The sequence below is a fragment of the Phaethon aethereus genome, assembly GCF_964289735.1.
Source record: "Phaethon aethereus genome assembly, chromosome: Z".
NCBI classification, from domain to species: Eukaryota; Metazoa; Chordata; class Aves; order Phaethontiformes; family Phaethontidae; genus Phaethon; species Phaethon aethereus.
Genome location: NC_138577.1, coordinates 3,456,366 through 3,480,116, shown reverse-complemented (window position 1 = coordinate 3,480,116; position 23,751 = coordinate 3,456,366). Strand labels below are relative to the sequence as shown.

Below are 23,751 nucleotides of genomic sequence, written 5' to 3'. Positions count from 1 at the left end.
GGGAGAGCGGTAAGATGCTGGCTGGCTGAGAAAGGAGGAATATAGGCTCTATTTTTTTTTTTTTTTTAAAAAAAAAGCTTGGAAATTATAAGCCAATTAATTAACTTCAGTTCCTGAGAAACAACATCAAAGTGCCCATGGAATAAGTAATTGGGAAATCATTCGTAAGCAGCTAGAAGAAAATACGTAGATGAATAACAGCCAATGTAGATTTGTCAAGGACAAATGTTTTCACTTTAATCTCATTTCCTTCTGTGATGGGTAACAGGTCTTGTGGGAAAAGGAGCAATAAATATCATATGATAAGGCTTTTATCACCTCCCTGCACTCCACAGCAGCTTCATCCCTGCTGCCTGTCAGAAGTGAACCCCAGCCTGTGGACAGTCACCCAAGGTTTGCTGTCACCTGCGCTTTTGCACCCGCTTCTCATGGGTTTTAATTTCAGTAATAACCTGGAGGAGAGAATAATTTAAATTTGGAGAGCACGTGGAGGTGGGGAGGGCTAGGACCAGGGTAGGGATGGAGTTTCCAAACAATCTTGAGGATTTGGAGGAAAGGGCTGAAAAATCAGATGTGGTGCAGAAAGGACAAGGGCAGGATTGCCCACCTGGGCAGGAATAATTGGGAGAAGCAGATGGGGAACAGCTGGCTTGGAAGCAGTTCCTTCGGCAGAAATAGATCTGCAGCAATAGATGATCACAAGCTGGAAGTGAGTCAGCAATGCCACGGCACTGCAGAAGAAGCCGGAAGGGTTCAGAGTCCTCTTCGTCACAGTTAAACCCTCTGGGAACACCCTACCCATTTTTAGGCACTTCACGAAAAATGGGGCTCAGTGGGAGAGAATGAGTTCTGGAAGATACCAGAGCTGACAATTTGTTTAGTCTAGTGTGAAGAAAACTAAAAAGAGATCTTTTCAGATACATGCGCTCATGTGCAGAAGGGAATTTTTATCTTTACATCATGCCTGGTGGATAGGGGAAAAAGTAAAGATCCTTTTCCTACCAAACGTTATGGCTTCCAGTGCAAACCGTTGAAGAAAATATGCAATAAATCAGTGGGAAACCTCTTCTTTTCCCTACATGTTTCCTAAACCAATTTCAGACTTAAAGCCAACCAACTCAGGCCGGGCAGAAGGTCCCAAGGTAGAGAGCAGCTCTGGAAACTGAGCCTCCTTTCTGTTATCATGTTAGATATTTGTAATTTCCTTTTTTCTCCATTCCTTTCCAAAGTTGACTGTGAAATTTCCAGCTTACCACTTTTAAAAAATCCTATGTTCAACAGGAATCTCTTGATTTTAAGAGTAATTTGGTGGGGAATGGTATGGAATATTGTAACTGGTGCTGTCTGAGATGGTTGGGATACATCTCCATGGGGACATCCTTCTTTTGGCAAGTTACTTTCTAGGCCACCTTTAATAAAAAATAGGCCATCATTGACTTTAATAACATTTTGCGTTGAAAGAAACAGCATAGAGGTGTTAACATTTTGATTAACAATGCTATTTCATTCTCATTGTGAAACTACCTTTATTTTATTTTTAAATAAAACAGAGAACTGACAAGCGACAAAAATGGAAACAGTATTTTGATATTAAAGAAAGATGGAGTTTGGTTGGCAAGGAGGTTTTTGGTTTTTTTTTTTTATTCCTTTACATTTCATTTCAAATGACACTTCAGAATTTGCCCTTTCATTCTCAAAGTATTTCCCCCAGATTACCAGTCATTCTTACAAAATTATGAAGATAAATGGTTTCCAGGTGATTTCCTTTCTTTATTAACACCACAGCCTGCCAGGCTGCAAGGAAGACCAAAAATGCTGATTTTTTTTGAAATGAAGAAATACTCTGCAATTATACATTCTGTTAGTATTTATTTGCTGCAGTAGAAATCATCACAGCAAATACAGGTTTGCTGGCAGGAGGAGCTCTGTCAGCAGGACTTTGCGTCGATCTTTACTCTTAAAGGAGTAAAATTTTGTAAATTCTGTAAAATTTTAGTAAATTTTTTGTAAATTTTGTAAAAAAGGAGTGAATTTTGGAGATTAACTTCACCCTGCTTTCTCTGCCTGGGGATTTCTGTGATTTCAGCAGCCGGCTGCTTTTCAAAGCAGCTGTGGCTTAACTTCATGGGCTGTGGGCAGGGACTGTTTGTGATCTCCCTTTCCATGATTCCCGCTGGAGAGCTACTTCAGCACAACCCCTCCAAAATCCATATCCCCCAAAGGAAAGTGGCTCACATCTATTTTTACCAGGAGGGGGCAAAGATGGGAAATTTGTTATCGCTGCATCCGAGCGGAGAGTTGGGTTCAGCTCAGTCCAGGCTTGCCAGCGGTCATCTTTGCAAAACAAACCCCTGGCTGCCGGCCCTACACCTTTGGCTTGTTTTTAAAAGCACGAGGCTCAGCTTATGGAAATAAAGCAACGTTTGCAGCCTTCTACAGTCACCAAATTCAAATCTCTTTCCTGTGGGTGCTCAGCCTCACATTTCAGTGGTCAGGACGTACTGGTGAGTGTCCAAACCGACGTCGTAGCTGTAACTCCTACTGTTCGTGGTGCGTCTGATTGAAAAGATGGGCATGACACAGTGCCAAACCAAAAAGGCTGAGAAGTGCTGGATGAAGGGAGACGCTCAGCCGTGGGTTAGCAAGCCTGGCAGGCAGATTTGGTGGAAACCTTTTAGCCACAGTGAGAGCTTTTCACAAAATCTCAGTTTAACTGAGCCTGAAAGTTGCAGAAGTGAAAAAAAAAAACCCCACCAAAACCATGTTGAAGTCAACGCTAATTTGCTTTGACAGTTGTTCCCTGCCTCATTGGCCCCGGGGAAACACTGACGGCCTGCCCGTGGGTGGGAGGAGATGGGGCGGGCCCGGGGGCGGCCCCACGCGGGACCCAAAGCCCGTCCCTTGCTCTCCGGCCTCACAGCTGCTTCCTCTGCCCCACGATATGGATTGCGGTGTGATCACCTCCAAGACCGTGCTGCTGCTGCTGAGCCTCGCCTTCTGGGTATGTGCCGAGATGCTGGGACCCGCGGGGGTTACGTGGGGGTTGTGGTCCCGGGTGTGGGGTGCGATGAAGGGGTCTGGCAGAGGGAGACGGTGCTGTGGGACACAGCCGTGTTCTGGTTAGTTTACCACTGTGCAGGTGACTTGGTCATTTCTATAAGAAACCCTACGTGTATATTTTTAAAGAACAAAATTTGGGTTTTTAAGTTTCTGAGGAATTGGAGTTCAGGTGGTTTTTTGTGGTGTTTTTAATATAGTAGGGGTTTTTAGGAGTGTTTTTAAAGGTGTGTCGTTAAAGCAATCTGCAAGCTAATTTTGTACTTGGAAACAAATGGAGCTGCTTGGCTGCAGTGGGGTGAGGGCATGACACAGGGGCTGCCCTCCCAGTTTGGGGTGAGGAGTATTTGGGGGAGGAAAATGGCTGAGAACTTTGTTCCATCGATGTTTTGCTCCAGTTACACCTTTCCAAATATTTTCCTCAAGAATTACTTACAAGCAATAAAAAAAAAAAAAAAAAAGAGGGTGTGGTTGTGCCCCGTTGGTTTGGGGGCTCGGCGTCAGAGGCTCATGGCACAGTAGCCTTGTGACAGCGGGGCCTGGGGAAGGTGGCCGCTCAGACGAGCCGGTGATTATTCTGGTAACTAGTTTTGGGCTTTTCCCCTGCGCAGGGAAGTTTGCATAACCCCCTCCTCCCCGTCATCAGCCACGGACTTGGGTGCTGCTCTTGGAGAAAGAGCCTGCTTAAACCTCATGTGTGTCGGTAGCGTGATTTGGGCGTTCATATCTGCTTTGTAAGCTCTTTTGTATTTTGAAAACAGTGTTTTTACAGACAATGCTTTCCAGTGGTAGCCCAAGAGTGAGGGTTAGGAGCCGTGCGGCCCCGATTAGGGGTCCACATAGCAGCACCCCCCAGCTCTGCTTTTCCCCCATCACCCGTCTGAGAAGGGCTCAGTAATGAGGACTTTTCTGAAGCAAGGAAGAATTAAAGAGAAAAAACAGAGCCTTCCCAAAGAGAGAAGCTACATGGGGGGGGGGGGGGGGGGAGATAATAAAATGGAAATACTGTTTGAATTTACCCCCAAATTCTCATGGGGTGTCATGCCCTGTTTTGTAAATATGGGACTTGCCACTGGCTGCAGGGAGGAGCTTGTCCCCTTCCAGTCCCAGGCCTCTTTTAGGTGGGCTCAGCACAACTTACTGCTGCGTGTGTTCTGGGTAACTCTCGTGTCGCTAGCCTGAACAGTGCAGGAGGCCATGTTTACTGCTGCGCATCAAACTAACGTGAGCTCACCACGCATGTTTGTCGCATGGAGGTTTTTTGAAATACCTGCAGAGAAACATTGGAGCATCCCACTGTTTGTATGTGGAAGTCCCCTGAGCTTCAGTTCAGGCGTACCTCAGATTAGCATCATTGCTTGGCTTTTAAAAATCAAACAACAGCCTTATGTCCTCCTAGAAGTGTCTCTGGTACCTTTTCTTCTGCTGTTAGGGGAACTCTGTAGTCGTGATTGAAGCTATTTGGTCATCTCCATCCATGGACGATCAGTAATTATCCTTCTCCCTGTCTATAGCCTCTGAATTTGGGGTGACCCAGACCAACCCTTTGTTTTTTTTTTATCCTAGGAAGAGCAATGCAGCCCCAAAGCCTGTGGCATTTAGACGCTGCTGCCACCATTATGTGTGGTAATCGCATTCCTGCAGCAGAACTGCAGAACCTGGAATTCAGGTTTTAGGAGGGTGGGGAAGGAGGAACTGACTCTTTTATGCTCTTTCAGAACATTTTTAACAGTTGGGGCTCTACCAAGTACAAGGCTCCAGATCATTATAAAAACACAAGATTTGCAAAGACCATTAGACTTCTTCTCGGAGGAGTAATTTGTGCTCAAGCATTGCATGCTGCAAATCTTGCCCAGCTTGGAAATGATTGTGGAAAATAATTCACCACCTGCATGTTCAGCAGCCAGTGCAGTTATGGTGCTTTGACAAAGGTTATTGCCTTTTTAGGACATTTCTAAGCAATAAATCCTCTTTTGGATCTCTGATCACTATCATTGTGCGGGAGTGAAGAAAGGTTTTCTAGAATGACAAATAGAGGCTTTCTGAATGAGGTGAAAAAGCAACTTCTTTCTTACCCACCAGGCTCAGCATCATATCTGCAGGTCATTCTGCTACAGGGATGAGACTGGGGTGCTTTAGGTCTGCATAATTCCCACAAACAAGGCATTGACTGAAGCTGTTTTAACTACGCAGTTACCAAGGGTGGTGCTCCAAGCTGTGGGAGATCTGCCCACCTCCGATTTTGCTTTTTAGCACCTACTAATTAGGTCCAAGTGTGTGGTTATTTTGATAAATGGGTTTTGGCCTGTTCTAGGTGAAGATGGGATGCTGGTTTAACTCGGGTCACCTAAAAGAGGGAGAAGAAGGATCAGAGGAGAGACTGATGTTCTTGGCAATGTCTTGTGAAGGGACTTGGCTGGGCAGGATGCGATGATGCTCCTGAAAGGGGGGGAGGTGAAATGCTGGGGTTTACTTGCTGGTCTAAGGGAAGAAGCTGGGAATCTTAAAACTAGATGGAAGTTTCATGCTCTGATATTTCTGTATAATGTCATCTGAACACTTTCCCAGGTTGCTTCTAAACTCCCTTCTTTAATCCCAAAGCTGTGCTGCTGAATTCAGACATTAGCACCTTGTACCTGCCCACAGTCTCCTTCAGCTTCATTGGCACTGAACAGACCTCTGCTTCCAGAGAGGGTTTGGCATCCACCAGGATTCCTGGGGACTTCATCACCAAAAGGCTACTTTAAGTGTTGCTGCAGTAAAAATCTTGTTTGCCTGTGCTTCCCATTTGCTTTTTATCAGAGGTGGGCACATCCCCAGCCTTGCTTCACTCGCCCAACAGTAGAGAGAGGAGGATAAAGTAAGTTATTGCCTGGGTGGCTTTGGCAGGACTGGTGGATTGGAGAGAGCAGAATTTTATCTGTTGACAACAATGGGACTGTCCAAGGAGGAGGAGCCCAGGAGAGTGGTCCCAGCACTGGTCCCTGGCAGGGTGAGCTCTACCTGTGATCAATGAAGCCAGACTTGGATTTCCCCAGCCAATCCCTGGCTCCCTCTGTGCCCACACACACTTGGGGTGCGTTTGAGCCGATCACAGGTGGTTCAGGAGCTTTATTGACTCTTCAGAAACCCCAGCTGGGTTCTGTCTTTTTGCTAACAGGAGGTGTGAACTACAGTTTCTGGGTTGGGGTTTGACTCCAGCTGGTTGCAAGAGTTATCTGTTGACTGGAGAATAGAGAGGGGCTTTGCCTTCTCACCTGCTCCTTGTTGAGAATGTCCCAGCACTGCAAAGCTCATGGTGGCCAGCTATCCCCCTCCATGTCCCTCTTCCACCCTACATCAGGTGTTTTTTGCAAATATCTTTGTATTTGTGACCCAGGTGTTTCCAGTGACCACAAATCAAATATGTTGTGGGGTATTGGTGGTCATCTCTGCTTTGAGGAGATACTTGTGCTGGTCTGGACATCCTGGAGTATTTGTCTGTTTGGTCTGTGCTCCTTTGCCCTTGGTGCATCCAAGACTAAAACCTATTTGTTTTCAACCTTACAGTGGTTTGCTGAATGATGTGAAAGGGTGCGCTGGAAGCTCAAGCAATGACAATATTGCTGTGGTATCACTCTTAAACAATTTTTAGTAATTTGGAGGGATAAACATATACATAAAAAGTTCCTGCATCTGTGAATGCTTTGAAATCACTCATGCTGGTGATGAGTGGTTTGGGAATGCTCACTTTGAAGCCTCAGTCAGAGAGAAATCAGGATACTTAACAACTAAATGAAAAAAAAGACAATGAAGAGAAGAATTTTTAATCCCTTGATGGGATTAAAAATGTAGTGAATGGCAAGCTCGTGACACCCCAGCTAGAGTATTGCGTTCAGCTCTGGGGCCCCCAACATAAGGAGGACGTGGGCCTTGTTGGAGGAGGTCCAGAGGATGGACACAAAGATAGTCAGAGGGCTGGAACTCCTCTGCTGTGAGGACAGCCTGAAAGAGTTGGGGTTCTTCAGCCTGGAGAAGAGAAGGCTCCCAGGAGACCTTATTGCAGCCTGCCAGGACTTAAAGGGGGCTTAGGAGAAAGATCAGGACAGACTTTTTAGCAGGGCTTGTTGTGATAGGACAAGGGGTAATGGTTTTAAACTGAAGGAGGGTAAATTTAGACTAGATCTAAGGAAGAAGTTCTTCACTCTGAAGGTGATGAGGCACTGGAACAGGTTGTCCAGAGAAGCTGTGGATGCCCCATCCCTGGAAGTGTTCAAGGCCAGGCTGGATGGGGCTTTGAGTAACCTGGTCTAGTGGAAGGTGTCCCTGCCCATGGCAGGGGGGTTGGAACTAGATGATCTTTAAGGTCCCTTCCAACTCGAACCATTCTATGGTTCTATATTGGAGATTATTGGCGATAGAAACACATTTATTTTTATGGATGGAGGACTCCTTGAAGGAGTCATTAGAGGTCTGGGTGTCAGCAGCCCTGTGACATGTTTCTCACCTTTCCTCTATCTGTTCTTAGGCAAATCCTTAATCCTGCCTGTAGCTGCCTGCTGTGTGTGACGGTGAGGGTTAGGCAGCCCTCCAGGTTTTAACGCTCTGTGTGATACCTGATAGGAAGATGGAAGAGCCATGGAAGCTCTCCTCCCTGTTCTGGGTCAGGGAAACAATGCTGATGGGCTGCAAGGTCAGTCTGACTCCCAGCAGCATCTGTGGTGGAAAAAGCTGCTTAACCAAGAGCTTTTTTGTTTTGCCCTTTTTTTTTTTTTCTTTCAGCACAACCAGCAAGTAAAGCTGTGGTCATTCATCCACTTCTGAAGGGGCTTGGGACCAGCTTTCCCCCTGGGCTCCTTGTTTCTGTCCCTCTGATGGAGCCATGGTACTGGCTGGGTTCCCCTGGGACTGATGGGGTGATGAGCTGGGGAAGGCTGGGGGATGTCTTGACCCAGTGTGAGGAGGGTGGGAAGTGGTGAATTCGTTTCTAGTTCTGAACTCTTTGCTGAACAATGGGGGAAAAAACAGCCATGTGAGCCTGAATGGTCACTGGACAGGGCTGATGCCAGGGCTTGGTACTGGCCTTGGCCACTTTGGCATGTTCCACTTGAGCGTGCCTTGAAAGGGCAAAGTTCCTCCTAATTTTAAACTACTCCGCCCAAAATCAGGAAGCAGAACTTAACTGACTTTCAGGAAAATGTGCTTTACTGTATGCGTAGGGGCCTCTGACAAAATGAAAACTAAGATGTCGGTGCTGTGTGGTCAGGAAAGGGGAAGTGGTCAGATGGTGATGCAGATACAGTGTGAGAAACTTTACACTTTCCTGTGTGCTTCTGGGGATCGAGCTTCATCTGACTGTCCCCAACAGTCCCTGAGGCTGTGAAGAGGCTCCTGTTGGATGGCCAGGCTATAGATCTGGTCCTAAACACACTCTGGCCTCCTCGCGAGTCTCATTGTTTGCAGGTTTCCAAAACCAGAGGTTGTAGAAGTGCCCCTGATATTACTCCTGCTCGAGAGGACCCGTTTTGTCACCTCCTTGCAAGAAGTTCAGAGCTTGAGGAGACTTTATGCAGGGGGAATAGAAAGCAATTCGTTCTTGTAGTTGATGTATGAACTGGGCATTTCCTCCATTTTCCCCAAAAGCCTTGCACCAGCGAGCTGCTTTGCCGTGGAGCTGGCAAGATCCCTTTGTGTCAGGAGAATCCCAACCTGCGCTTTTCCTTACGGGAAGAAGCACACACCAGCCATGTGGCCACACCAGCCTGCTCTCCTGCTGCCTGTGTCCCTTCCCTTGTAGCTGGTGACAAGCAATATTTCAGGGCAGATTATGGAGGCATTTGCCCCATTACCACCTCGGAGAAGTTTCCCCAGGCTGTAGGATTAGCACTGTGGTCTAGGTGCACTTTGCTGTTTGGTTTGTAGCTCATGAGGTGGAAGTCACAGGATCTGGCGGCTGAGCCAGGAGCAGATTATTAAGGAACTAGGGTGGTTCTGAAGGCAAATATTGAACTAGAGGGTGTTTTGTGTCTGAACTGGCTGTTCAGATCAAAAACGGCATGGCAGCGGCTGATAAATCTATCTGTGCTCAGCCTGAAGTAATACTCACAGCAAGCTCTTGTGTCTGTATTTTGCGGGGGGGGAAGCTGAGAATAGGAGTGAAAAGGATGGTTCCGCTTTCTCCTAATAGCGATCCTGTTGTCCTCAGAGGTGTGTGAAGCTCCGTGATTTTGATTAGCAGCAGCACACTGACCCCAAGGTGGAAGTTTAAGCATTGGAAGTCGGAGTATTTGGGGGCAGGATTCCTTCCTTTGCTCTGCAAAGCCTTTGCTGGTGTGCAGTGTCTCCACAAGGACATCCCGCCACTAATGCTTTGTAGGATATGTGCTGGCTTTTAGGGAGGAGGGGAAAAAAACCCTGGAGTTAGGCTGGGGAAACAGAAGATGACATGCTTGGACAACTCTAAGGAGAACACTTATTTAACATAACTTGAAAACATACCAATTAAACCCAAAATCCCCTCTTGAGCTTGTGGGTTTCCAGCATGTAAAAAGTACAAGCAGATGTTGGTTTAAGTTTTTTGTTTTGGTTTGGGTTTTTTTTTCCCTGAAAGTGAGCAACGGTTTTTCAGAACCTTTTGGCTGCTGTTCATTGTTTTCCTTTGAGGAAGAAAAGGAAAAAGCAAGTGCTTCCCACCATACCTGCCGAGCAGCCCTGTGGTTTGTTTTGAAGGCAAGCGAAAACACGTGCCTTAGTTGTTAATCATGGCTGAATATTTAGATATAATGTTCTTTGAAGGGTCTCCCATGACTCTGTATAAGTAGGCTCAGCACAGTTTTGTTGGTTAGGTCCCACCTCTGTACTTCACATGAGGAGAGTGTGGTTTAAAGGTTTTGAAATGGAGGCTAATGACTGGCATGAGATCAGTGGTAAGTCTCTGCTCAGGCTGTTGGTGCTGCTGGCAGTCGAGGACAGCTTGCTAGGGGCTTTTTGCTCCAATCCAAAGCCAACTTGCTGAGTTCAGTATTTTTTTATTATTTTGCAAATCAATGTTTTTGCAACTTGAGAGTCTGAGGGAATACAGAAATGTGTGCGCTAGGTTTTTGTTGATTGCTTTTTTTTCCTAGTAGAAAAAAAGGGGGAAAGACTTGAAGCTGTGGGCTGAAGGAGCTGTAGGATGGTGGGGAGCAGAGCTGTGCTTGTCCTGGAAAGCAGCGTCGCAGATGGTGGGTACATTCTCTCCATAGCAGTTGTTGCCTGCATGGACTTCTGATGGGCACACTGGAGCCTGCTTGCTCCTCTGTGCCACAGGTTGGAGGGTCACATGCTGTCCTGGATGAAGCCAGATCACAAAAGTGTGGCAATAAATTGATTTATTGTTCAGAGAAATGAATACTGTAAGTGTGATAGGAAACGGTAGGGTTTTAAACCCGGGACAGGAAAAAGGAGAGGAATCTGTGCAAGTGGGATGGGATGTGCTGAGCTAGGGTTGCCCTAATTGCCGGGGAAAAAACAGCTCTGCCTCACGCCAAGGGAGACTGTCAGGTCTGGGGAGCTGCGTGATCCATATGGGCTAAATGAAGTTTTAAACAGGAGTTGTAAAGTAATTAAAGTGAGCATAAAATGAAGAAGGCTTTCTGGGAAGTGCTCAGTGCTTTTGTTGGATGTGAAGACAAAACATCAGCATCGGGCATTGAATTGGTTGAGGTGCTCTGACTTAAATAACTGCTATGCAAAGACACTGGTGAAAAGTGGTTTTCAAGCCTTAAAATTAACTAAAACACCTTGGTGAGCTGATTGTCTAATGAACAACTGGAAGGGAATGGTTCAGACAGTGTTTGTCTGGATATTGGTAGTTCTTCCAGTATGTATTTGTAGTAGTTGCTGCAGAAAATAACTGCTATTACTCTTTAAAGAGTATTATTAAAGAAGTTTGCTATTAATTATTACTATTAAATTAATTATTATTATTTATTACTAGTAAATAAGATTATTTACCCTATCTTTCTTTGCCCATAAAAAGTTAATGATATAGGACAAAAAGTCAAATCAGTCCAAGATTTGTCCTGTGGTAGATACTAGTGCTGCCCCTGGGAGAGCCGTGCCTGATGTGGGAGAAATGGCTTTTTTCAAGTCTCATTGTCTCAGTTCTTTTATTGTCTAGAGGATGCACCTTGCTGAACACACTTGTTTGGTGAATTTTCAATTTACCCCGTTCCTCCAGCTTTTCCTTTTAACAGTACAGCTTTGTTACTCTCTATTTAACTGACCAGCCTTTTAAAAAGAAAATACTATACTGGTTCACATTAACAGACCAAATGATCAAATCAACACTCTGAAATTGGTGCATGCTGGGAGAAACCATCAAAAAAAACCCCAATCCACAAAACCTCAAAACTACAAACACTGCTTTTTAATTTCATAGTGAGTAGTTTGGCTTGTTTACTGTACTGTGTTTAGGTTTGGTGGGAGGAGGAAAGAAGCCTGGACTGACAAACACAAATGTCTGTTCCCAGCCATCAAGTAAGGTCAACTTATCAAAACAAAGAAGGGAAGGTGGAAAAGTATCTGTTCTGCTTGACTGATAGATGCAAATTTTATATGTTGTTTTTTTTTTTCTTTTTCAGAGCAGTTGTATAGAGGGAAGTTTAAGGGGCCCCCTCTATGGCTGTAACACTGATAAGTGTTGTGAAGTATTTGCATGGCTGTAAGTCTCTCTAGAAGGGAGATGGTCATCAGCATATAAAAAATTCCCCTTCTGACAAGGGGACATGAGGTAAAAATCTTACTGTACTTTAAAAAAAAAAAAAGTAAAATAATACTAAAATAATAAAATATTTTAAAATAATTTATATATATAAAATCTACTGTTTTCCAATGGCTGTCCTGTTCTGCATCAGTGAGGCAGCTCGGGCTCCTCATAGCCATCCAGTCCTATCCCCTTCTGTTCCACAGGCAAGATTGAATATTCACGGTGCTCTGTGTGTGTTACGTGGCTGGAGAGGGTTCTAGCTTCTATATGTTCCTGCAGCAGAGCACCGCTACATACCTGTGTTCCCGGCTCAGCCGGCTGGGCTAAGTGTCGAAGAGGTGGGTAAAGTCGGCTTGGTGAGTAACCCTGCCCAGGTCCTGCCCAAACATCAGCTTAGGAAAACCTGGTTGTTTTGCTTTGCTTTCTTTTTGCTCAACCCCAACAAGGTGTTCATTGCTTGCACTCAAACAGTTTAGGATCTCTGCTTTTTGTCAGAGGCATGGGATATGAAAAAGCAAGTCATTCTGGTGTTAGGTCCTTGAACAATGCGCGCTGTGGTGGGTGAGACAGCAGAGACGGCTGCAGCTTTGTTGCTCAGCTGTGAAAAGGGGCTTTCTTGCTTAATTTCCATGCCTCATCTTTTCAGCTTGTCTTCTGGCAACCATCAGCATTGTAAAGAAATACCAGCAGTATTTCCTGGAGCCCCAGTGAGTCAGCCAGGGATGTTTAGGAGGAAGGAGTAAGGTTAGGATGTTCTGCTTGCCGGCGGTGTAGCGCTCGCTGATGGAGCACTGCAACGTGCTGCCGGCGGTGTAGCGCTCGCTGATGGAGCACTGCAACGTGCAGGCAGCAATGCATCCCCACGGACCGGGTGAACTGGTTCTCCTGTATCAGCCTTGCGTCACTCCTTGGCCGCCCGCGCTGGGGTTTCTGCCAGTTACATTGGGCCAACCTCTTCTGTGCATTGCGTGATCCTATTCAGCGCTGAATTTTTCTGGAAGAAAACTTCTAAGCAGGAGACTAAAACAAAATTGTGAAGAACAATAACAGAACAATTTCTGGTGTGAATTTCTCACAATAATCCTGGCAACCTTGTATATAATTTTAGATGTGTTTGAGGTGTTTGACTAATCATGAAGAAGGAATTATTTGATCTCTTCCTCTCCAAAAGTAATTGCTTAACCTGGCCTTTGTATTTGTGAAAGTGTTTTTTGGTTTTGGAGTTTTTTTTGAAATCCAACAGAAAGCCGTTTAATCAGGCCTACTTTATATTTCTGACTTAACGGTCTGCCTTCAGTGCAAAGGCCACTTCTTGTTGTACTCTTCTAGAGAAGTTTCATCTTAGATCTAGGAATGGGCTGAAGGTTTTGCAGTGTTGGGGGGAAATCCCTCCACCATATTTTGAACTTAAGTACTGGGAAGGCTTAAGAGGAGAGCTTAGATTTATGTTCTGAAATATTTTTCTCCTGTGTTCTCAAAGTTTGGCTCTGGGACTCATCTGCGAAAATAAAACAGGGTACAGATTGTTACCTGAAATGCATTTCACTCCTGAGTGATCCTGCTCTTCAGGCTTTAAAATCTTCACTTTGAATTAAAAACCATGGGTGAAGTTGTGGCTGTATCTTAGTTTGTGAGGAAAAATCTGAACTCCCTTTAAGCCAGATCTTTACCCAATGTCTTTTATTTTTACCTCACTATGCTTCCTTTTTCTGCTTGGAAGCAGAAATTCAGAAATTACAATAGACCTCTTGCTAGCTGTGTTTTGTCTCTGACCAGAACCTGGGCAATCCTGAATGTTGCAATAAAACCTGCTGTGATAATGCCAGTCTCTATTTGCATTGATAAAGATTGGGCAAGACTCTCCTTGAACTCAACACTGGACCCTCTGATATTGGCTTATTGTTGTGGAGCTTTGCTAATCCTGGCTTTATAGGATTTCTGTGAACTGGCTTCACAGTTCTCTCTTTTTTTTTAAATTTGTGGTAACCCTTTACTAGCAACAAGTTTTTTCTTGGTTTCCCACAACTGGTCCATCTTTAGCATTTCCTGTGCGTGCTTCCTTTGCATTGTGTGTTGAGCATGCTGAAAATAAGTAGAAAACCGAGCATATAGACAGATGAAGAATGTGTCGGTTGTCTAAATCGCTTGCAGAAGTATAATGGAAATATTGGAGGATTCTTTTGTGTAAAACACCCTATGGGAAGACTAAATTATGATGCAGATGGTCTTTGGACCGTCTTCAGATGTACAGAACACTTGCAAAGGCTGGGACTAGAGTTACGCAAAAGAACAGGGCTCTGAATATGACAAACGATTAACTTTGCACTTAGTTAATGTGTAAAAGTTAATGTGCAAAGTCACAAGGCTGTTGCATTATGCTTTGACATGGCATCACCGCTGAATGCAGATGACTCATTAGCTTGCCAAAACCACGGTTTATGCCTTTTTGTACCCCGGCTATTCAGTCTGTGCTTCTGCCTTTCCTGCAGTAAAGTCACCCCTGCTCCATTTCCCCAGGGGCTGCCTTCCTCCATCACCAGCCTTTCGGAGGGTCTCGCAGTCCTTCTGGTTTTCTCCTGGGGCTGTGGGCACTCAGCAGTTGATGACAACTGTGGTGGGACGTCCCAGCCTGGGTGCTGAGCTGCACCAAAGGCTGATGGCCTCAGGAAGAACGTGCATATTAGTGGCTGTGCCCAGATGCAAGCGCTCAGTTTAAAAGTGCACATGCAGGAGGCTTCGTGCTGCTAGTGGCCAGCTCCACCTTTTGGTTTGGGGTGACTGCCCAGGAGTAGTTTCTCTTGTCTGGAATGTGTAAAGCTATAACTCGGCTCTGTGTTAGGTTTGTGGTGATGGCAGCAGCAGAAGGACCAAGGATGAGGTGATTTTTTTGGGGGGGGTACAAGCGCAGTGGCTGAGAGCATTGCCATGTTCTGTCTGTATTCATGGTGGAGGGTTATAACTTGGTGCATGCTGAGGAGTCATGGAGTGCCTGCCTGAAATTTCCCAAAACCCTGAGAAACTAGAACACCATTGCTCTCCAGGCATACCTGTGTTTACCAGGAAGGCTTCAAAACCCAGCAACAAATGCAGTCAGGGGTTACAGTCAGGACGGGATGACTACAGAGGTAACTGTGGCATTATTCAGGTAATGCTTTTAGCCATGTACAGTGCTAAGTAGGCAAAAGTTTTTAAGTCAACCCACAGCATCATGCTGTTCCTGCTGTGGTCACTTGGATGTTTCCCTATGGCTTTCACAGGAGCAGGGGCCAAACTCTGAACCGTTTTAGGAACTGCAGGAGCTGCTTTCAGAGCTGGTGCTGGCCCAGCTGAGCAGAGCACTTCTGTGGTTAATAAAAGCCCTTGCATACCCTGTCTTGAATCTGCATTGTTTTCACTGGGTTTGGAGCCAACGTGGACAATCACGGTACTCGATAGTCATAGAAAATATTAGAAATAAAGGATACATTGGGCAAATCCTGTCATCCCATTTTCTCCATGATGATGGATACTCAGCCCAGGAGCATTGCTTCCTTCTCCATGGCTGTCCTTGCCCAGATGATGCCATTCCAGGATGGAGAATCGATGGACAGTCGCACGTGCATCCAGCTTTCCAGGCCAGAAATATGGGATGCACTTTTTGAGTCATACGCCATGTTCTTTGTGCAGTTGAAGGCAAGGCAGGATGGAGGTGCAGCATCCCTAGCCCCATCTTTACTGCTGCTACTGCTCCAGGGGCTTTTCCTGTCCCACTTTCAGTACAAGAGCATCATGTTGGAGGAAGGAAGAGGTGAGGCTGCTCACAGTGGTGAATTGAAAAGGCATTGGTGCCCTTTGAGCTCAAGTGGTCTCATCCTTTCTCTGCATCCCTAAAAAGGGGTGGGAGGAAGAAGCTGCACACCTGCAAATCATGGGAAAGAGATTTTCCTCAATGAGAAGAAAGGTTAAAGGAAGTTTTAGGAACTGCTTTAATCATTAGCACCACCTGAAAATCCAATGCATGTGGAGAAGGAAAAAAAAAAAACAAACCTCTCAAGAATTTGTGATCCTGTTCCTTTTCCTGGTGTCTCACATTGTAGAGGACCTGCTGTATCTGAGTCCCAGTACAGCAGGATCTTGCATGATGCATGCTAAATGTCTCTGATCCTGGTTTCATCACTTGATGCATCTGATCCCATACAGATAGTACGGGAGGTACTTCCTGAACACTGCATGTACTTTGAGGTACAGGCAGTGTCCAGGAATGCGAGAGTGGTATGGGATGAGAGCTGTCTGAAATGAAGGATGTCCCCTGGACTGGGAGGTAATTGAAGGGCAGCCACCAGACCTGGCTGCAGGGGAAGGAGCCAAACAAGGTAAAGGAATTAGCAAGTCCTAGCTCCAGTGTGAGGAGTCTTTGATTTAATTAAAACGTACAGCACTGGGGGAAGTAATGAACTGCATGTAAGCTGCATGATGAAATTCAGCTGTAGCCTGTTGAAAACAAACAGACTCGTTTCCCTCGAGTTTCCAGAACGTGAGTATGGACAGTGCTTCATTTTACAGGCGTCGTCTTGTGCTGCAGGATTATAGAGGGTGGATGAGCTGTTGTAGCTCTTGAAAGAATTTTCTTTATGCCATTGGTGAGGCATTGGCAAGGCACTGCTGAGTCTGTCGGTGTTATTTCCAGGGCTGTACCCAGTTCTGTGGATAAAAGCCATTGATCTCCAGGACTGGTAGTTTGGCAGCTGTCACTGGTGCACTGTATGTTGGCCTCAACTGGCAAAACATCTGTTTGAAGGAGAGTTTATTTTGGAGGATGCAGAAATCTGTTTCCTCCAGGAAACAGGACAAGGAGGGACTGTGTTTTGCTGAGATCAGGAACATTTGTGCCTGTCTTAGTGGTTAATGCTCTTGTAAGAGTGGAAAGGATGATGTTTTTCTCAAAAAAAGAAAGAGCCCCAAACCAACAACCCACCCTTGTGGTGATCATCTTAAAAGCTGATTGCTGCAAATGCAGCACGGGCTAGCATGTATAGGATGTAGGTGACCTCGGGTAGGCAGCGTGAGCTTGGCCTTCTGCAGAGGCACTGGCTGCACATCGATAAGCTGCCGTGTTTCAGCTCACCTAGAGGAGTGATTCATGGGAATTGAATTCTGTCTTCTCTGTGCTAGTGTTTGAATGGGTAACTAGTTTCAACTGCAGCTTTTTTGTCTTCCCTAGATCTTTGCATACCATAGTTATTACTTACAAAGTTGAAAAAAAAAAAAAAAGTCTGTATTTACTTTCCTGGGCAGATGCATAATAAATAAACTGCTAATAACTTTATTGCATTTCAGGCAGCAGCAGCTGGTCTCAGCTATGTTGGAGGATATGTTATTAACACCTACAAGAGCTACGACAACTTTCTGCAGGACAAGTATGCTCTGTTGCCAGCCGTGATCATTATTTGCGTTGCTGTGGTAATGTTCATCATTGGGTTGATCGGCTGCTGTGCCACCTTCCGAGAGTCTCGAGTTGGCCTAGGGCTGGTAAGCGTTGCATGTTCTTGCATGTCCTCTTCTTCACCCTGTTGCATGGTATGGTAGGTGCTACATTAGACCTTCTCAGCGTGCACAGAACAGAAAATAAAAGATTATTTTGAAATGTACTGCTGAAGCACTGCTCCTTTGTGGGAGTTACGTACTGCTGTGAGGCACTGATTAATGGTTAGTGAGGCGCAGGCTAAATTATTAGTTGCACTGCCTTGTACAGACAAATACCTGCAGTCATGGGCAGTGTCATGACTCTGCCTCAAGCTAGCTTGCTGGAGATGAGTGTGGATAGTAGCAGGTTTTGAGAAGCAAGGTTTTTGGGAGGGAGCAGGAGATGGGAATTTCCAAACCAAGCAAAATGGATTTTTTTTTTTTTCTTTCTGATGACTTTAGTTCTCTGAATCCTGAAAGTATGCCTCAACTACTTCTAGAATGACTTTTAAAAATAAGCCAGAAAAGTTCACATTGAGTAACTCTGGGCCCCCAACTCATGCCTTGAAGGTGATGTGAGCTCAACAAACAGTGCCCAACGTACCTAATTCAGCTGTTGATTTATCTGTGCAGTCTCCTGTTTGGCAGCCACCTTGTGAAGTGTTTCATAAGCTCTTCATACAGATCGCATCATGGCAGTGTTCAGGTGACTGCCTACATTGGGCACAGATCCCATGGAACCACAGTCATAGTCCCAGCCATGCACAGTAGTCTTCTATTCTAAATTATTTTCTGGAAACTATTTTGATTGGAGAAGCAACAACAGATAACAATAACTTACCCATCACTTTAATTTATAGTGGTAATGTATTACTGAATCCAAATGCTGTGCAATTCTTCCTTACAATCTCTCTCTCTTAATTTCAGTTCTTGGCCATTATCCTGGTTATCTTTATTGCAGAAGTATCTGCTTTTGTCCTGGGATTTGTTTACAGGGAAAAGGTAAGCAAAGAAGTAGCATCTCTATACTAACTTAAAAGTACAGAATAGATCTTGCCTTGTTAGAGCATTCCAGTATATCCGGTTTTCTTGCACTTCATCCCCTATCCTGCAATCTGCAGGGCAAGTAGCAATGGGGATGTTACCATCCAGTATGTGGATCAGTCTTTGTCGGCAACATGGTGAATACATAAAGTACCTGGCAGGCATCACAATGATCTCTAAGTTGGATTAAACAGTTGCTGATGCTCACAAAGGGGGGCCCTTCCATCAGGGGAGGGAAGCTTTTATCCAGGACCATGATACTGGTTAAGTGCTACTTGCATTTATTCTAAAACGTTGCTTGATTTTCTTCCCCCCGCCACCTCCCCCCCGCCCCGACTTGATTGGGGTACAAATCTTTTGCAGTTTCCACTAGATAAAATTCTTAGCTCTCATGTAAAAACAATATGTATTTTTTTCCTCTCTAAATAGGTAAAAACTGATGTGCAAGGCACAATGCGCTCAGTCTTTGAGAAGTATGATGGAAAAAATCCAGAGTCTACTGTTGTGGACTATTTGCAAGAACAGGTAAGAAAACATTTAAATTGTCCTGAGAATTACTTAAAAAAGAACAGTTGCATCCTAAACAAGGAATTTGGTCTGGGAAGGGAGGGGAGGAGGGTCAGTATGGTTGTATCCTAGAACTCTGCACTGCAGCAGTGTTTAGTGTCTGATTGTCCAAGGCAATTGAGGGTGCTTCCTACTTTGCAGAGTTGGCCTTTTCAGGCTCCTGGTGTGAAGCTCATGTAAATGATCTTGTTGATACAAGTGGCCTTTGGATCAGACCAGATGAGTACATAGGAGTACCTGCTGTTGAGAATCCATAAAATAGAAAGAAGACAGAATACTCTATCTTGCAGCCTGTCCCTTCAATATTAGAGCTTTCACAAAGAATAAACTAATGAGGTAATAGTGTATGAAGGGAAGCTGATCTATTATATCTACTACTGTTTTCCTGAAATACTGCTACTTGTAAATCTGCTGCATACTGCGGGCAGCTCATGCCCAGTATGCGTAAGCAAGGTTTAACTCAGCATTACCATTTAGGTTCATATATATTCATACACTCCTGTAACTATCCTGTGTTTGGCAGCTTCATTGTTGTGGGGTAAAGAACTACAGTGACTGGACAACTACACAGTGGTTTAATTCTACCGGTAACAACAGCGTCCCTCTGAGCTGCTGCAGGCAAGATATGAAGAACTGCACAGGGCGTCTGGACCAGCCCCAGGAGCTCAATACACGGGTGAGGATAAAGGGCACAGTTTCACAGCTGGGCCATGATTGTTCTCAGCCAGCCAGAAACAATGAGAAGAGCACCTTAGACAGGGTTTAGGGATAACTTCATCCAATTCTTTTCAGCAATTTGTCCCCCAAACCCTTTTCTCCCCATGGTTTTTCTCTAACTTCCTTCTTGTATTATTCTATAAAAGCTCCTAGAAGATGAAGGAGAGGCACCAGTCTGGATGTTTGGTCTTGTCTGTTGGCTGGTAACAGTCCTCCATTTCACGTTGCTACAGAACAACATGACAAGGCCAGAGCGCTAGCTATGGGCACGTAGTTGCTCCAGCAGATCTGGGGTAGGGGAAGAGACTCTTCTAGGATTGACCATGAATCTAGAGAATTGCATACCAGGTCCTTCAGTCTGGGCCACAAGCCTGTAATTGAATTTTATTGATACCAGTGCCGGTCTTCCCAGCTCTGAGTTTTGGGCACTTTAAGTGACCTGAGCCAGAGGAGATTCCGAGAAGCAGCAAATGTCAGTGCCTCTTCCCAAGCAAGAGGTGAACAACAAGCCATTAGGTCTGGAAGACAAGAATGGAAGCCCTCAGGTCTGCAGTGGTTGGTTAGACAGGCCTTACAAGGTCCTGCTTCCTTTTAAGTGTTGGGGGGGGAAAAAAGCCAAAAAACATCCAGCTGAATAACATTATTTGATTTGTTTTCACCCATCTCTTTCATGGCAGGGCTGTGCAGAGGAGCTGGAGTCTGGGCTGCAGAGCGTTATCAGCTATGCCATGCTTGTAATCCTGGGGTTTGCCATTGTAAAGGTAAAGGTTTTGTCTCTTCCCTCATGGAAAATAATACTGTTTATACTTTAATCCTGGGGCTTTTTCTTCTACCACATCCTATTAGCCTGCAGCCTTTTTCTGGCTCTGAAGGAGACCCAGTTTACTGCTTCCAGTTCCTTGCTTGTTTTCTTCCAACTTTCTCCATTTTGTCTGCACAATAAGGGGAGGAATCCAGAAAGCTAGTAGGGGATTTGGGATGGCAAGTCAATGGAGAACCCATCTTTGTTGTTTGCTGGGAAGTATGAAAAGCTGCGTGTGCTAAAAGGCCTGGATCTAGAACTCGTTATTAAAACAACCAGCTTTTCTGTATTTAGCTGGGTTTTAAAAAATTGCTCATCGAAGTCTTGGTTTTATATATAACCCAATGAATAGTCCTGTTCTTGGAGACCTGGAATCAAACTGGACTAGATATATGACTAGGAATGAAAACAGCAGGGCTATTTAGACTCATGAGACTGAATTAAGCGAAATGTGAAACCCGATCATTGTGTTGGTAAAAATTAGATTTGAAAAGCCCTGATGTAAAACTCCTTGCAGTTGGCACACTGCAGAAATGCCTATGCAACTTTGTGAAGATTTGACCCATAAATTTTAGCCTGGTGATTTGTCATTGTTCCCTGCACCGGTTCTCCAAGATTAGTAACCTGTTCCTTGTTGACTGAGATTTGAACCATTTAATAACAGCAAAGTGTTTTTTTGCTTTGACTGTCCTCTCTCTATAAAAGAGTGTCTTGAGCTGTTGCAGAACACTTACTGTTTAACATCCTACTTCTGAACTCAATGCAGAAGCCAAAGTCTGTCCAGATGTTACCTCAGGACTGACTGAGGTTTGACTTAGTTAAACTTTCCTTTTCTTAATTTTGGCCCTAGCAGAGGGCTGATTGTTTACAGCATGTGATCTCATGGGCTTAAATGTCTCAGCGACATAATTTCCATCATTGCCCTTCCTTCTATAAAAGTGATGAGTTCTACCCTCCCATTACATGTCCGTTACTATTTGTGATGAACCCTTCCATCACGGTATCTCCTGTGATCACCTCCAAAGATTGCCTTAGCATATTCTGCACTGACTTTATTTGCATATTTTTATATGCTTAAGTATTTTGCAGAACTAATTTTAAGTCCAGAATAATCCCATGCTTTCACTGAAATTTTTCCCACAGTAAGATAACTCGGGATTAATGTGGATGTGTAAATTAATGGGAAAAACCAGGGAGGAAGAAGTTGAGCTGCAATTATTATTGAAAAATGATACGCAGAAATTATCTTTCTGTAGATGTGTTTTTAATATGCAAGGAATGTCCCTGCTATGATGGACGTAAAAAGTCTAATGAACATATAGGTGTTGGGTCTGATGACTGAAACAAAATATAGCAGAACTAAATCTCTTGTGCACTCTCTCTTTTTCAGTTCTTTGGCATGCTGAGCGTCTGTGTGCTTACTTGCAAGAGAGAAGACAGTGGATATCAGCCTCTTTACTCAGGGGTGTTTGCTTAATAAAATGCAAAGATGACTTTTTTTGCTTCCTGATGATAAAGTAGACTTGTAAAGCTGAATGCTAAAGGACAATTTATGACCTTCTTGATAAATATTTTGTTTTCTGTACATGAAATGGAAAGAACAATGTGTATTGAAACTGCCATTTCGTATCACCCACAAGAAACTTTCCCAAGTCAATGTGCAGGGCCCTGCAGTACTGTAGCCTGACCTTGCATACCCCAGCTTTCTGTAAGGTTATTGTAGATTTGGGTTTGTGACTTTAGGTAGCACCAAATGGATTCCAGAAGGAATCTTACTTTTGCAGTTCTTTCCTCTACCCTCGAAACATGCAGAGGAAACATTATTTTTAATCACTAAACTGATTGAGACCGCAGGAGGGGTTTCAGTTGTCTGCACAAATATCAGATCATTCCCATGGTGTGGTTAAACAGCAGAAGAAACTTTTGAATGCCAAGTTCAAATATTCTGCATAAGCATGGGGAGCTATGTTTCCTCTGTATCTGATGGTGTTTCTATTTTTTTTCCTCCTTCTTAATGGTTATGTGTTATAATTCAGGTTAGTGCAGAGGTTGTTAGTGAAGACAACCCCGTGTTTAAAGTCTAGAACAGACATTTGAGTTGTTTTTTGAAGCAGCTAGCAAATGTGAACAACTCCAGGCTAGGAGAGGGCATGTCTTCTGAGCTTTTGGGCTTGGGACATCTCTCTTTGGCTGTTTTTTTTTGTTCTGTGTTTTGGTTGGGTTTTTTTCTTTTAAATTATTATTTGACATGAAAAATTGCTTATGAAGCAGGGCTTTTGAAAAGTTTTTTCCTCCTTTTACTGATGCTTTTGTGGTTTGTCTAAAAGACAGACTCCGTCTCTCTGTTTAATGTAGAAGTTGCGAGAGTTGTGCAGACGAGTAGAGGCTGGAAGATGGGAGCCGCAGGAGGTGCTCGCTCGGTGTGGTTGTGTAGATGGGACTGCTGGACGGGTTAGTGCAGCCGTCCCTGCGCCACTGAAGGGCTGGTCGTGTTTCACCCGCAAAAACGTTACGACGATGCGTTCTTGTACCGAGCAATTTCAATAACCTGTTGCCTGGAGGCATCATGCGACTCCCCGTTTGCTGGTTTTCCTTTCTCCTTAAAGGTCTGCTGAATGCTGTCTTGGATTGCATCACTGCATTGAAAGTGGTCCTTCTTTAACTCTGTTGTACGTTAATCTGTTTCTCAGTTCTTTAGGGCTTTTTTTGTTGTTTTTAGAGTTGGGGAGGGAGGGAACTACGAGCTGTCCTTTATTAGAGAATTGGGGAAAAGTGACAGTTTTTGCTTATTTTTTCTCTGGACAGATAAGCAGTCTGTCCTTAGCAATAAACCTTTGTATCTGTAGCTAATTAGAAAAATTTAGTTTGGGGTAAGTGTAAGCTGTTTGTTTATCCCCCCCCCCCGCCCCCGCCCCCAAGAAGAAAGCAGTAGGTGGTGATGATGATATGTAGGAGACATAGCAGTACGAGTACCTTTATGTTGGAAAGTGACGTGATTCTTATCGAGGCCTTTGTCTTCTATGGAATGTCGAAATAAACTGAATTTATATAACCAATTAATAAATGCCGTCAGGTTGGTTTTTCGTGCGTTGGTGGAATCCCAGCTCCTGGCTGGGAGCCCTTCTGGGAGAGGCCCGGCCGCCCCGAGCCCCTCCCCTCTGCGCCCCTTCCCGCCTTCCCCGCCAGCGGCCTCCTGCGCTTGCGCCGCGCAGGCGCCTGCGCCCGCCAACGGCCGGCCGAGCGCGGCGGGTTTGAACCGGCGCTGCCGCCCGGGTCCGGCCGCTGCCCTCCCGCGGGAGCCGGGCACCCCCTCACCGCTCCCGGCCAGCCGGCCGGCCCGCTCCGGTCATCGCAGCGGTGAGAGCGGGGCGCGGGGGCAGGAGATACTCGCCTT

The 23,751-nt window shown here is 44.9% G+C and overlaps 1 protein-coding gene across 1 annotated transcript; it reads left to right on the top strand.

Moving 5' to 3' along the window:
* Nucleotides 1–2,941: 2,941 nt before the first annotated feature.
* Nucleotides 2,942–21,834, top strand: LOC309415526 (tetraspanin-36-like; the record flags this gene model as incomplete). The annotated part of the gene is made up of 7 exons (XM_082013067.1): nucleotides 2,942–3,001; nucleotides 17,102–17,293; nucleotides 18,155–18,229; nucleotides 18,701–18,796; nucleotides 19,362–19,514; nucleotides 20,233–20,316; nucleotides 21,748–21,834. 7 exons carry the CDS (start codon nucleotides 2,942–2,944, stop codon nucleotides 21,832–21,834), a joined length of 747 nt encoding a protein of 248 aa, XP_081869193.1.
* Between the last annotated feature and the right edge of the window lie 1,917 nt (nucleotides 21,835–23,751).